The sequence below is a fragment of the Lissotriton vulgaris genome, chromosome 8 (genome assembly GCF_964263255.1).
Source record: "Lissotriton vulgaris chromosome 8, aLisVul1.2, whole genome shotgun sequence".
Lineage (NCBI taxonomy): Eukaryota > Metazoa > Chordata > Amphibia > Caudata > Salamandridae > Lissotriton > Lissotriton vulgaris.
This window is the reverse complement of record NC_141696.1, coordinates 469,554,495-469,569,638: the sequence shown is the minus strand read 5'-3', so window position 1 is coordinate 469,569,638 and position 15,144 is coordinate 469,554,495. Positions and strand designations below refer to the sequence as shown.

The window sequence follows — 15,144 nt, the reverse complement described above, 5'->3', positions numbered from 1 at the left end:
TGACTCCAGTACAACCTCTTCTCAGGCGGGAATACCTAATAGTTGACACCCACAGGTATAATATTTTAGATCAATCTGGTTGCCAGTGCCATTTTGCTGCATAACTCCTCTCAGAACTGTTGTAAATTGTAATTGTTCTATACTCAGCACTTGTTCAATCTATTCTTGAACATCGCACTAATATTTGAGCACAGTGAACACAAAGTATGCATCCCTGTGGTGTATGGAAACTGATACATTTGTGATTTTGTACATTATTGGCTTGAAATCAATAGCTATTTATTTATCTGATTTAGAGCATGATTACATGTTTGGCAGTGTGGGAGCAGGACTCCACACCAACGCCCTGCTTCCACACTGTCAAACTCATCCGCTGACTGACTACCAGATTAGGAGTTGTGGTGCTTTGGTGGTTCCAAGCATTGCGCCTTAGAAAGGCACTGCAAAGGGAATGCCAAAGCAAGTTCCTGCATGGCATGGACTGTTAAGTCCATGCCGTGCAGGAACTGTAGGTGCATGCATTCAGGGGGGGCACACCATGTGTCCCCCTGTATGCATCCCCCTGGCCCTGAGGCAACAGGGGGCCCTGTAGGACACCCTTAGTTTCCTCACCGCCATGAAAACTGTGGCTGTGAGGAAACTCATAATATGCTTGGTGGTGCTGCAGCAGCACCACCAGCATATTGCGGACCTCAGAACACTGTGCCACTGCCAAGGGATCATGGATCCCCAGCGATTGCAGCGGTCCAATGAGGGTCCGACCATCAAACTCATATTACGGCTGTTGGACCGCAGGTGCACACCACCACTGCTGTGCCACCCTGGGTTTGGTGGTCCACAGACCGCCAAATTCAGAATCAGACCCTCATTCTTGATGTTCTGAAAATAAAAGTTATAGTGCTCTCTGAGAAATTTTTGCAATGACTATGACAAAAGTATATTCTAAATGTAATGACATAAATAAATGTATGCATATGTGTGGTATCTCTAGAGTGCAAACCTAGAGAAAGGGCAGCAGAAGAGCGCTGTACAGGGTCGTAGACAAGCATAAAGTCAATGAGTGATAAGAGAGAAAGCTCTCAAAACAACTAGGTTGACAAGATTTTGAAAAACCAAAACCAGAACATGTCACAAACATAAAAGTAGGACTACAATTTTTGCATCGACTGTGTGGCACAGAAATGACTTAATTGATAGCACTCCGTAACATGGAAAACACACAACAATGAGACACTGAGGGGAATTAAAGACAACTTATACATACCATACAATATGTGTTACCTAAATGTCTTTTTGTTCAGGGCCTCTAACTTATTTTGCACTGGAAAACATTTTAACTTGCCTCCCTCTGTGTTCATTCAACCCTTTCTTAAAACCAAGACATGATCTAAATTTACTGAAGCTTGCTAGAACATATGGTGAAAAAACATGACTTACCAGCAAATCTGGGACGCCTGGTTACCTTAAGAAGAACCACTTTTAATGTCCTTTAGATCAAAACATATTGAGCAGGCAGGGGCAGATTTTTTAGTTTAAAACATATTCAATGGACAGGAACAGACTGTGTTACGCAACTGTGCATAGGTTTTTCCAAAATTTCTGATTCTGTAAAAATTCTTATTTTAGTGCTTTCACTGCATGGGATCACTTAGAGGTATTCAGGCCCAACCAAATATGTGTGGCACAAATTACATCAAGCAAAACCCATTCACATCATTGACCTCATGTCAATGTTTTTATTTCCTTTGGAAATCGTTCACAAGGTACAAGCAAACATAAAATTGGTGATGAGATCATAAAAATAGATATATCAGAAAGACATAAAATTAAAATCACTTAACACAAAGGAGAAGTAACTGAACTACTTTCATTCTCTTACATTGACAGTTCACTCGTTTACCACTTCCCTTCCCCCCTGGGAAAACAGACATAGTTATTTTCTTATGGCAATTATCTTTTGCCTTCCTTTGCTACAAAACCAAGGTAGTGGAAAGACTCAAACAATACACAAACAGACAAAACTAGTGGCATTGATCCCTTTAGTACTGAACATTCATAATTCTTAGCGGTCACAGCAGCTCAGTGGCAGTCAATCCTGTGATCTTATTCTTTCATCTTTCCGGAAACAAAAGTCAGAAAGGCTTCGGTGATCTGCCTCATGCTTGGAATTCCAGACATGACAAAACAATCACTCTGGTGATGCCACGGTCAGTCGGATTTTAGGAACGTGCAAATGTAACAATCTTCAATTTAAGGCCTGACAAAGCGTTGAGACCAAAGAGCTTGTGGATCACAGTTTTTGCTTTCCATCCATCAAATGGCAAATATGCCTGCACACTTGGAAACTGCCCTTGGTGTCTAGGGGAGAATCCTCACAAGAGAGAAGTCTTTGATTTTAGTGCAGTGGAACGGTCATGATATGCTTGGGTCATACTCTCAAGCCGCTTGTGGTTGAGGTACGGCGTATTGCAATGCCCGCTGAGTGTAGGCCGCCACACGTCATAAGACCGTGACGGGGCGGAGCTGTTCTAGCTGAGTTTCCAGAGTGATGCGCTCTTGGTGAACTTCCTGTAAGCGAAGGAAAGTAATAAGCAAAAAAAAAACGAAATTAGATTTCTTCAGAGTGTGAAAATACAATAGAAATGTTGTATCAAAGCACAGATATTCAGAATAGTGTGTTTTAAAAGAAGTTTATATTAATGTAACAAACCATTCTACTTAAACTCAAAAGGTTGAGACACATCCAGAACACAGACTCTTTTCTTTATAAATTAAGATCATGTGTGTAAAGAAGAAGTCCACTCAAAACAGGACTCCACTTTTCAGTAGCTGTCAGTGTAACAACTCTAATTATCTATGAATTTGTGTTTTCATCTTTCCAGATCTACAACGTTCTGAAAAGCTATTTTAAAAAATCTGCATCTAGTTAGAAAACGCATCTATGATAAACGACCGGTTCAATATTGCATCTAATGCCTGTTCTTATTTCTTGAACAGTCCTATATAAAGTTTCATATGAGCTTACTAAAGACTTGAAGATTAAATGTATGGTATCCAATAGGCCAGCTGGAAGCATATATCCCCTGCACAAAAACGTTGTCGCCCTAGACCTTAAAAATGTTTTTGTAAACCATGAATAACCTCCAAAATATACAGTGGAACAAAATAGTTTGACCTTTACGAAAAGATGCACAATTTATTATTCACTATAATTACAGGCAATGATGTCCCCTTATTGATTCATCATAGAGTAGGGCTGCTTTGGTGCAGGCTGTCTTGTCATGTGACTGTTCAATTAACAAATGCCTTTTGTCTACGGCAACAGATGCAACAATGTCCGTCTCAGCTTTTACACTCGTTTATGTTCCAGATGTCTTTTTGCCTCATTACACATCCTAATCTCCTCGTTATTACATCAGGAACATCTCAATATTGGATGTTCCGGAGGTTTCGCAGAGCTGAGATCTGGAAAAGTTGGACGATTTTTAACCTTGGTCGGATCCCTTGCTGGAGAAAGATGAACTAAGAGACGAGATTATTCAGAAAATAATAATAGGTGAAAGGAGCAACAGAAAGACAAGCACAGGGAATGAAGGTGGAAGAGAGAAAGAATGGGTCATAGAGTAAGAGAGAGACACACACAGACTGAGATGGAGTGAAAGAGAAAGGAAAAAGAGGTAGCAATAGAGAAACTGAAAAGAGAATAGAGAAGTACAAGATCAGCAACAGGCAGGGTGGGAAGAGAGAGAATAGCTCTACAGGAACACCGAGAGACAGTTCTGAGCTGGATGGGAAAGGGTTGCTCGACGTCTGTCCCACCATGCCTTGCAGCATGACCTGCATACAGCAGCCACGAGGTACGGTCCACCTTCAGACTGGTGTGAGGCCCAGAAAACAAGGAGGTCAGAGTAGGATGCGGGGAGGGACCTGCACTAATAGTATTAATCTGCTACCTTGATAGGGGGAGTGAAGAGGACCACCGAGCCCCAATAAACAGTGCAGCAAGGGTGGACATCAGAACCCTCGGGAGTATTTGTGCCAAGGATGGAGGGAACCACCTGCACATGGCTAGCCTGCTCCTGGAGCCTGACGCCTCTTCTTGCACGTGCCCCTGCAGCTGGGTGCTACTGCCCGCCCCTGCGTGAGCTGCTGCCACAAGTCGCATAAACCCACCCTGCCCATACACGCACTTCCATCCCTTCCCTCACGCACTTCAGACAAGGGCGTGGTGCCAACCTCGAGGAAGTTGAAGCAAGGATAGGCGTGCCATGCTTGCAACAATACACACTGCGCATGAATGTACCCCAATAATATGCAAGATGACGCTGCATGCTTAACCAGTGATCAAGTATAGAAAATCTAAAGCGCTATCTTCCATTAGCATCACTATTCCAAAGCGAATTAAAAAAAATACTGCAGCGAAACCTGAAACAGGGAGGAGAAAAGTTGTCTGTTAGAGCAAGAGCATGCTATAGCCATGCAGCTTCCCTAAACACGGGCGTGTACAGTTATGTGGATTAGGTGATTTTGAAGGGTAGGCGCGAGATGGTTATATAATTAATAACTCGCAAGCAGACCGCCCACAGTTGTAAGCACAGGTGAGTTCACCCTCAGGACGTACAGAGGACTCCAGTCTTTGTGCTGCACCGGCCGCCTTCACCTCGGTGCCCCTCGGCCGAAAGTGAAATACCAGACCTGTCCGTTGGTTGCGCACAAAAGACAGACTTCTGCGCTTAAGTTACTCGGTTTCTGAGACGCTTTGGTTCCGCCCCGTTCTCGCTCCCCACCACCACTCCAAGGAGAAACAAAACCTGTCCGACACAGCCTGGGAATGTAACAGCGCTTTTCATCTTTGAAAGGGGAAACCGGACCCGGGGTCGGCGGTTTGCGCCAGAGCCTGTAATCCTGATTTTCAATGCATGCCTCACCTTCAGCTGCTGCTGGAGCTCGCTGTTCAGCCGGGCCAGCACGGCGTTGGCCTCTTTGTTTTTGCGAATTGCTGTTTGGATGGCCTTCTTCTGCTTCGAAGGCTGCCTGCGAGGTGGGAAATAAAACACATAAATCAGATAAACCACATTGAATCAGCCAAGGAGCTCATAGAACAGTGCCCAGCCGCGAGAGCCCACTCGCCCCCTTTGTGCTTGAACATGTGGTACGCGCCATTCCGCAAAAGAAAGCACCAGCGTCGCCAGGGCTTTTAAAATGGTAAACCAATCCGTGGAAGTAGATTAAAGGAACATGCGTGTCTGTGAAAGGCAACGCGTATCAGCAGCGCCACTGTAATTATATGGCAGGGGAAGGCCAAATTACGCAGCAGGAAGGACTAAATTATGCGGCAAGAAAAGGCAGATTATGTGGCATAATGGGTAACATTTTGTGATGGTATTACTTCATTAGTCATTTTTACCCATGGTAACACTGTCTGGCAAGGATGTTATTATCAATAGGATGTTTAACAACCAAATACAGTGGTAAGCAAACGAATGATGACCAGTCAACCTTCCGCCTATGCAGCAACAAGTCGCCACTATTTCATAACTTTTGATCCTTTTGCGCTCGAAACAAATTCTTCTTTATTAAAATCTGCAGGTTATGCAGCAGATAATACATTATGTGGAAAATGCAACAAAACCACAATTATGCGGAAAAATGTCACAGCATTCCATTATTTCAGTAGCTTTGCCTATCTCCAATTGGCATTTATTACGAGTTGGGCAGAGCAGTATATCCAAAGAAGATACTGTTCTAGCACATTTCAATTGGATCGGTATCGCACATCCTGAAATACCAGGTGTGTGAAATCCAAGTCCGGTTTTAACAGGTTCAAAATTGCACCTGGTATATGCACCGGGCTACAGGACCAACAGTGAATAGAGGCTCAGGCTGGCCCGAACATCATCCTCACCTTGTGCCGCAAGGGGAAACCTGCCCTACCCCTGCCACCACCCCCATCCTACAGACCCCACATAGTCACTGTGGCCTTGCAATCCCGTATGCCACTTGCTCAGAGCAGGTGCTAAATGGGAGTGTTAAACTCCCCAGAAGCAGGCAAAACAGCACTAGAGAACGCAGTAATTTTGGACCTGTGAGGTTATATACCATCTGGAAAAGGGTATTCAAATTATCGATTTTAGAATACATTTCTTGAAAATAAAGTCTTTTTGAGTCTGCTAATTATGGTGGCCCTGAGATCTCCCTAAGGTGTTAGCAGAAAACTATAAATGAGTCCCTTTATCCTTTCAACAAGAGTGGCCCCTGCTTCAGCGGCCATCCTCTGCAGTAGATCCATGTCAACTTCAGTATCTCACTTGCACCTAGTGACAACATATTGTTTGATTTTGGCATTAATACAATCTGTGAAATTGACTTTGCATGTACATCATCTTAAGACAACCACAAGGCAAGAACAAATAATAGTAACAACAATAATAATAATAGATAATAACAAAAATACTGATAACAATTAACGTTTATATTGCATTTTAATATTGCTATAATTCTAATTATTAACACCATCAACATTATTATTATCAGTAATGGTTCTACAATTTTATTGCACTCTTTACAAAGTGAATTGCAACCAGCCAATAGTAACAGGTGTTACTGTTGCACTATGTACTGAATAATCTTTGCAGGTTGGCCGATAGTGGGGAGATGGAACCCCTCCTCGTTTTGGACCGGTCGGCACTCTTTGATACGGTCGATCACTCCCTCCTCTTGGACAGAGTTTAAGCACTAGGCTTGGGGAGCCCACTATCCAATAGCTTAGCTGCTTTCTAACTAACCGTTACCAAACTATTCTCCTACCACTTTATATAGCAAGCTAGATCGGTAACTGTGGTGTTCCCTCAGGGCTCTGTGCTTTATCTGCTGTTATTTAACATCTGTATGCTACCTTTGACTAGCACATTACAAAATATGGGAACCCAGTTTTACATGCAAGGTGGTGACGTACAGTTATTATTCAAATTAATCTCCCTCCCAACCAATTTCTGGGTTCTTGCCTTGACATGAGTTTGTTCCTGAGCCTTGTTCACCAGTGGATGTCCAAAAACATTTTATAATTTAATTCTACTAAAGCTGAACTTCTGGTTCTGGGGAACCAGATTAACAAATGGAATCCCAATCACTGGCCAACAATCACAAGCCCTCTCCAACTGCGGCAAGACTGTTGAAGATCAGGATATTATCAATGACTCAAAATATTCGCTTGAACCTCAGATCTTCAGAGTCACAAGCACTTGCGTTTGGCATCTTAAACTTTTGAAAAAAATCTTTCCTGTCATTTCAGCATGTCATGTGCTTATCTAGGTTCCTGATCGATACTGTGACCTTATGCCCCTATTCGGCTATAAATCCATTTATTCCCTATATTGGCATAACCGTTCAAGTGCGATTTTCTGTAAAGTCATCTCTGGCCTCACACGAGCAGAGCCACAGAGCCACATTCCAGCATGACTCTCTGCTACTTCCTTTGCGACCAATTAGTGCAATGACAGAGCAGCAGTCACTATCTGATATTCCTAGATAACACTCCGAGTTCTTCAACAAGATAAAAACTTAGCAAACCTGGAAATCCCCGCTTGCTATGTTTTGATTAGTAATGGAACTCTAATGAGCAACTGATAACTATCACTTCCTAGTGACATCTTTAATTGACGTCTTATGTCCAGCAAACTTGCGTCAAACCCGGCACCTGTCAGGTATAAATATTACCAACGTTGCCTTAAGCAATGAGCGAACATGTTGCTGATGCCAGCTGCCTGCATGACCCCGTGTTGGTAACAACTAGCACTCTGTCGCTGCAGCCTGCTATCCTGTGGTGGTGAAGCTACTGATTACCATTATCGCCGCTACAGCGCGACCTATGGTGCAGTACGCTTGAGGAGCCGTGCAGCCGTCCTCTGCGAAGACATCCAGCCCAGCTGCCCGCGGACGCTGTCACCCCTCCTTCCTCGACGCGCTGAGAGAAGCCGCTGCATTTCTCGTGCAGAGAAATCCAGTCCCGGCGCTTCCAGTTTACCCTCGCAGGTGACTGGGATATCGAGAGAGACCCCTGAAGGAGATACCAATCCTCCATCATTCTATTCAGAGGTATGGTGTTGACTAAACCCTTAGACGAGAATTCTTGAAACAAACCTTGGCAAAACCAACTTAACTTAAGCTACTTACTTACTCCCCCTTCTCACGTGTTAGGCTTAGGTCAGGCACACTGGGGTAGGCTTAGTTAGAAGCACCAGTTGAGTATGTTAGCCTAATGTATATATGACTGTATATATGTTTTATTACTTTTAAACCATTGTATGGCTAAGAAACCATATCAATGCTTTTACAGTTCTATTTCGCTATTCTTATCTTACTGTACGTACTTTTTATAATAACAGTTATTGCAATTGTGGCAATACATTTCTCTTGTATGAGAAGAAAGACTGTTCAATAAATGTTAACCATTATTGATACACGCCCGTCTCTCTATTCTCTACATACTGTGAAAGTAAACTGCACTAGACTGACTGAGTGAAATCTGTGTCTATTGTTTCACACGACCCTAGAGATCGACTCTTGATCTGAGGAGCAAAGTTGTCATGTTGCACGGTTGTTGGAAAGCTGAATCCCTTCTTGTCTGTGCCAAGGAAGCTGATCACTTCCTATGCAGAGAAGAACGTTTCCAGTGACCTCTGAGCTAGTTGGTAACACAACCCAATTAAGTTTAGCATAGTCAGTGGAGGCCTGGAATATAAGCAGTTCCACGTCGATACTACTGTTTATGTTATTCCAATGCGCAGGGCCTAGTGGGAAACTAGGAACTACACTACATGGCGCCCAACGTTTGGTAAGGCGATAAACTAACGCAAGACTTGTAGAGTAACTCAGTCGTGCATATTTCACACCCCTTTCTCCCTTAAATACTCCAATAGACGTCTGGAGTGGGTGAAAGGTTAAAATCCGCCCGACCTTAGTAGGAAGAGATTCCTATGTAAAGCTCTGGTTTATTCAACGTTGAAGGATACAGTGTTCCAAAATATTGTGCATCTAATCTTTGTCTCCTTGGAGACCTACTCTGCAAAAGCCTGCATTTTTTAAATGTCAGACAATGAAGAAGAAAGGGAAGCAGCTAGGCTGGCTTCCATACTAATAGAGGAAGACACGAGTCTCCTACAGACAGACCCGGGTGCTATTATCATCCCGGTCCAGTTAAGAAGATCTATAACTTTAAAACTTATAGAAAACGGACTGCCACCTCAAGGTGGTACAGTAATTTTCGTGATAGAGGCTCACGAGTATCGGCAGACAGAGGTATTCTATTCATGGATAAACTTTCCAGCGGTAAACGCTATAACACAAGAGTTTCACTATTACAAAATAGAGGAACCTCCGGGAGAGTACGCTCCTTTTGAGGAGATTGAAATCCCACTTAAATTTCAAGAGCACCTGCTCTGGTTTAATGGCGCCCTAAAACACAATGATCACATAACTAGGCTCGGTCCACTAGGTAGACCAGGAGCCACGTGGCCGGTTCTAGCCAGCTACACACCACATCCTGACATTATAAGAATGTCTAGAGAAGAGCTGTTAGAACAGCTAAACACATTAATAAAAATACATAGGCAATTAGTCCAATATGTAATACGGACTGCAACAGTCCAGCCAGCTGTTAATACACCACAGCTGACCCCTCATCAGGGGAACACAAATAAAATTACACCACAGAACATACAGTCATGTCTTGGTAAAACACCCGTAAAACGGGAACAAATTCCTTTCTGGTTAGCCCAGAAAATCACTCAAATAGAGGCAGTATTTCCTGATACTACCCCTATTGAGAAACACAGAATCTTGACCATCTGCCTTCCTATGGGAATCGCACCACACGTGGAGGACTGTGACACTTGGGGTACAGTCTTTGCTTCCATTTACACAAAAACACACGGTGTTCCGTCTATGGCGGTAATACCAGACGTGCTAAAACAGATTCAAAATGAATTCGGTCCAGAGCCCGCTTTAAATCTAGGTATGAAATTACTGAAAGACTTCAAGCAGGTCACGGCTATATTATTAGCCAATGTAAAGGGAGAAGCAGCATCTGTGGCGATTCGCCAGAAGTTGAGGGAAACAGATATAAAAGATCCTGTTGAGCTTGCAAAAATCATAGAAAAATGCTATGAAGAATTAGGTAGAGACAGCTTGGGTGGGAAACCAGTTAAGCCCCAACTGCTCGAAAATCCAGAAAAATTATTTATTAAAAATAATTTAAACACTCCTAAAAAGAGCTGGGATGGAAATAAACAATCCACTCCCAAGGAAAAAGTTTTCCAGTCCAGAGGAAGGTCTCCTCGACGGAGGGAGAGAACTCCGACTCGAGAACGCCAGTCTCCCCAGAGGGAGCCCTCTGAGAAAAGATATAACCTTAGAAATAGGGATAATATAAAAAAACCTGATAGATATCAAAGTATTGATACACGTCCCTCTCGATCTTTTCCACAGAATTCGGAAAGAAGAGGACGGTCAGACCCAGGAGAGCACACCAAGTCCAAAGACAAGGAACCTGCTCAAAATAAGAAATCTCAATTTCAGAAAAAGAAGGTAGCCAGTATTAGAGTAATCAACCATGCCGAGAATACTGAGGACACAGTTGAAAAACGGGGAGTGGGCATTGACAATGTTGGACAGTGCAGCAGAAATCAGTATAGCGCGCAAGATCTTGATGAGTCATCTGGAGACAGTGGACACGAATGAATACATTCAGGTTGAAACTGCCGACGCCAGACTTAGCGAGCCCCATAAAATATACGAAATAACATTGCGTATGGAGGGTGATAAGACTAGGAAAATTAAGGGTCTATTTTGGGATAAGCTCTCAAAAGGCTATGATATTCTGTTAGCTGAAAAAGATTGGCCCCCAGAGTTTGTCAGGGAGTGCCCTCGTGGCGAAGAAGTGATTATGCCTGCCTTCTCGAATCACATACCGATTCACAAAAAATACACATATGCAAGGAAATGGGCAGTAGCCCAGGCACCTGCATTGTATAAAAATCATGTAGGATGGGATGAGGATTCACCGCCTCACAAAATCCAACTAAAAAGTGAACCAACTGCCCAACGGCAGTATCCCATAAAGCAAGAAGCTAAAAAACAAGTCAGGGAGATCTTAGATCAACTTGAGTACCAGGGGGTGATTGAAACATGCACCTCTCAAATGAACAATCCTTTGTTTCCTGTCTCCAAGCCAGACAATTCATATCGTCTAGTGTTGGACTACAGACATCTTAATACATGTTGCAAAACTTTTGCAGTACAAAACTCGCATAGTGCAGCCCTAATGAATAACATAGTTAGGAAAAAATACAAAACGACATTAGACATTTCTAATGGTTTCTTTTGTCAAAACATTGCACCAGAAAGCAGATATCTGACCGCTTTCTCCGCATTTGGGTCACAGAAAAAATTCTGTCGACTCCCACAGGGGTTCAAGAACAGCCCAGGACTATTCTCAGCTAGGGTAACAGAGTTACTACAAATCTATGATGATGAAGCATTATCTTACGTAGATGATATTTATCTCACAGACGACGACTTGGATACTCACTTGAAAAGGGTGAACACCATTATACTTGGGTTCGCAGCAGAGGGTTACAAATTCAACTTTAAAAAGTCCCGAATTGCCCATCTGACAGTACTATTTTTAGGGTACGAGTTATCAAGTGAAGGGAAAAGCCTAGCGGACAACTTCTTAGAGAAGTGCGCTGTACTCCAAGCTCCAAAAACGCTGAAGAATTTACAATCAATACTAGGTTTTCTGAATTTCGGAAGAACTTACATACTAAATTACGCAGAGAGGGTTAAACCTCTCTACGAACTAATAAAACCTGATTTAAAACAAATCAATTGGACTCAAAAACACACAGAAATTTTGAGATCGATGCAAACAGACATGTTAGCAAAAACAAAATTAGATACACGTGACAACACGATCGATCTTGTAATCCGAGTCATCCCAGGAAGATGCGGATTCACGTACCTAACCTCTAATGAGGGAGAAAAGGTACCTATTTCAATTAAATCTCACTTGTACACACAAGCAGAAAAAACATTCAGTCGCACAGAAAAAACTGTGAACGCAGTGCAAATCGCATTAGCAAATGAACGAGAACTAGCACACGGCAAACGGATTAATATCCTTACAGCGGAATCCGCCTTCGAGGCGCTATTCAGCCCAGTAAACCTGCCTACAGTGTCACTGGATCCAAAATGGATACAGTGCATAGATTCTCTAGGAGCGGAAGACGTGAAATACTATTTCGCCCCGCAATACGAAGAACTGAATGATTTAGAATATGAAGAAGAATATCCTCTGCCAATCGAAATCCTGCCTCTCCCACAATATGCCTGTATAATCTATACAGATAGCTTTGTACAGCATTTTAATGTAGAGAGCAAATCCTACAATGCAGCATGTGCGATCATTAAAGGTCGTTGGCTGTGCGGTAAATTCAGACCGAAAGTAACAAAAACTGAATCTGTAAGAAACTGTTCGGTTCAGAGAACTGAAATCAGACCTTTAAAGATGGCGCTCGAAAATGCAGAACGCGAATTCCCCACACTTATAGTGTGCGATTCTCATTTTTGCGTCAACTCTTACAACAATAAACTGCAGAGTTGGATCGAAAACGACTACAAAGATGACACAGGTGCCACAATAAAGCATAAATTGCTCTGGAACGAGGTAGCTCTTTTACACAAAGAACTACAAAAGACTCACGTGATTCACGCACAGAGTCTTCAGCGTGATGGCGTTCACGTTGCAGGGAATTCATTGGCTAATACAGCCACCGCGGAAGCAACTAACCCGGCTTCCGTAGCCACAAAAAAGCGTACAGATAAGTATATAGATGGGGAAACCATGCTAGCAGTAAAAACGACCGTAAAAGGCGACTGTGCAGCACTACCCGTAAACTATCCACTCAATTATGCATACATAATCGATGCAAACTCCGTTCCTTTTGCTCGAATCCCTGGAGTGGGGGATAGAGTAATTCCAAACAGGAGCAGGAGGGGCTTCCTCCTACTGGAAGCACACATGGGGTTGGGTCTGAAACACCAAACAATCAAAGCCTCTCTGAAAGAATTGCAATCAGAGTACTGGTGGCCAGGAATGAGTATAGATATTCAATGTTTTGCTCAAAAGTGTGAAGACTGCAACAGAGATCGCAGTAATGAACAGGCCAGTGTAGTTTCAGGATCCCTTCTAGGCAGCATAAGGCGGTCTATCTGCGCAATCAAAGAAGAGAAACGCGTCCCAGTGTACACCATTAAGACGAAAAGCACTTAAAAAATGAGGCCTCCAGCGCTCGGCTGACGCTAGAACGGTTATAAAAGATTTGCGAGTCCATATCGGCATATACGCAATTACCACGTTCCATTCTGACCAGGGTCCTGCTTTCAGCTCTCGAGCCTATAAGGAGGCCATGGCCAGCATGGGAATTGGGTTGCGGTATTCTTGTCCGTCGCACAAGTGTGGTAGAAAGAAAAAACCGGGACATAAAGCAATCTATAACAGCGAAGGTATTAGGTTCAGGCGCTGGGTGGGTCAAACATTTAATAAGTGTCCAGACTAGTCTTAACAACATGCCAAGAAATTCTCTAAAAGGTTTCAGCCCATACGAACTATTGTTCGGAATTAGAATGAACGTTCAGGACCTCGATAGTCAGATGTCAGTGGTACAAGAAGAAACAAAACAGTTTGAAGTAAAAGACCGTTTGGCTGTTTTACAGGAACTGAATGAAACAAGAAAATCATTAAGCAACATAAAGTTAAAGCAACAGCCAAATACCACTGACGAGGCACCACCCGCAACAGCCCCAGCAAGGCCTGTCTGGATTCCAAAGATTGGGGATCTAGTCAGAGAAAAGATCGCGGTTAAGAAGGAATTTGGGCCTTCTTACAGAAAAGCAGTACCTGTCTTAGCAGTCACCGGAACAAGATCAGTTGTGCTACCGCCCCTTGCTGGTAAAAAGGAGAACAGAGTCGTGTCCATCGACCTGGTAAAACCACAAGCATGTGGCCTATAATCAACAGTAGGCCCAGTGGACTCCCAAGAAACAACAGAATACCCAAACTTGCAACAATCCAAGAGGTTCAAACTGAAAGACTAATCACATTCGATCAGCCTGCAGTGCACAATGAAGGACTATGCAATAATGCCATGGAACTCGTGCCTCTTGAAACACAGATTGAAACAGTTCGTCAAGAAACAACACCAGTCTACACTAATGTGGCATCAGAAAGTGCTACCGAGAGACAGATTGAAAGAACAATCCCATCAATTGACAGAACTGCCTCTGGTTATTTCATCAACTTCGACAACTTCTCTGAAGATTTAAATGACCCGGAAGTGATGCCAGAAACAAAAAAAGTCTTTTAAAGAAAAAGCGACGGAACTCTTTCATCAACTGAAGGAAATCTACCTAATTTCCCCTTGGCTAGAGTTCTGGTTCGGTCTAGGTATATTTTTCCTCCTGCTTTGGCTCATCATGGTACTGTGTTTGGGAAAATTCATTGAAGGAAAATATATTACAATGGACACAGCAAGTCAGAACATCAACCTAGTCCTGAAACAACACAGATCATCCCACGTGAAGAAAAGAGAACTGTCAACAGTAAATGTCACAGCAATTCCAATACCTGGTGGGGTAGTATGGGAGAAAACAGACTATGAGATCTATGGTCCGGTCGAAATCCTGAAGTATCCTCATCAACTAAAGGTTTCCTTAAGTGACTTTGTGACACCAAGTACATTCTCTGATGATTGGGACTTTAACAGTATTAATGACATGATGTCTGATTTAGTAATGTCAGCTAGATTCACAGATCATGATTATTTACAAGGTTCATCTAGTTATGAGCAGTTATTCTGTTACACCCACTATGGGGATCATTACTTGCATAAATCTGCACAGCCTAGAAATGTTTTTATGTATAATCAATGGGAACATTGTTCTACACCACCTAAAAGCAGTTCTAAAGCATTTTTTGAGAAATTCAAATACTTCTCAGGGTTTAACACCAGTGATGCAGAAACGTTTTTTTACAAACTGTTAGATAAAACAGGAATGAAAACAATGCTGACAAATTCTAAATTGATA

General features: G+C 42.8%; 1 protein-coding gene across 6 annotated transcripts in view; it reads right to left on the bottom strand.

Annotated features, from left to right (window-relative positions):
- Positions 1-1,707: 1,707 nt before the first annotated feature.
- Positions 1,708-15,144, bottom strand: part of REPS2 (RALBP1 associated Eps domain containing 2) — a 1,031,179-nt gene continuing 1,017,742 nt past the window's right edge. For all 6 annotated transcript variants that reach the window (XM_086934261.1, XM_086934263.1, XM_086934264.1 and 3 more), the window contains 2 exons: positions 4,929-5,034; positions 1,708-2,568 (listed from right to left, as the gene is read on the bottom strand). In XM_086934261.1, coding sequence (XP_086790387.1) covers positions 2,500-2,568; positions 4,929-5,034 — 175 coding nt within the window. In that variant the 3' untranslated portion in view covers positions 1,708-2,499. The remainder of the gene's footprint in view (positions 2,569-4,928; positions 5,035-15,144) is intronic.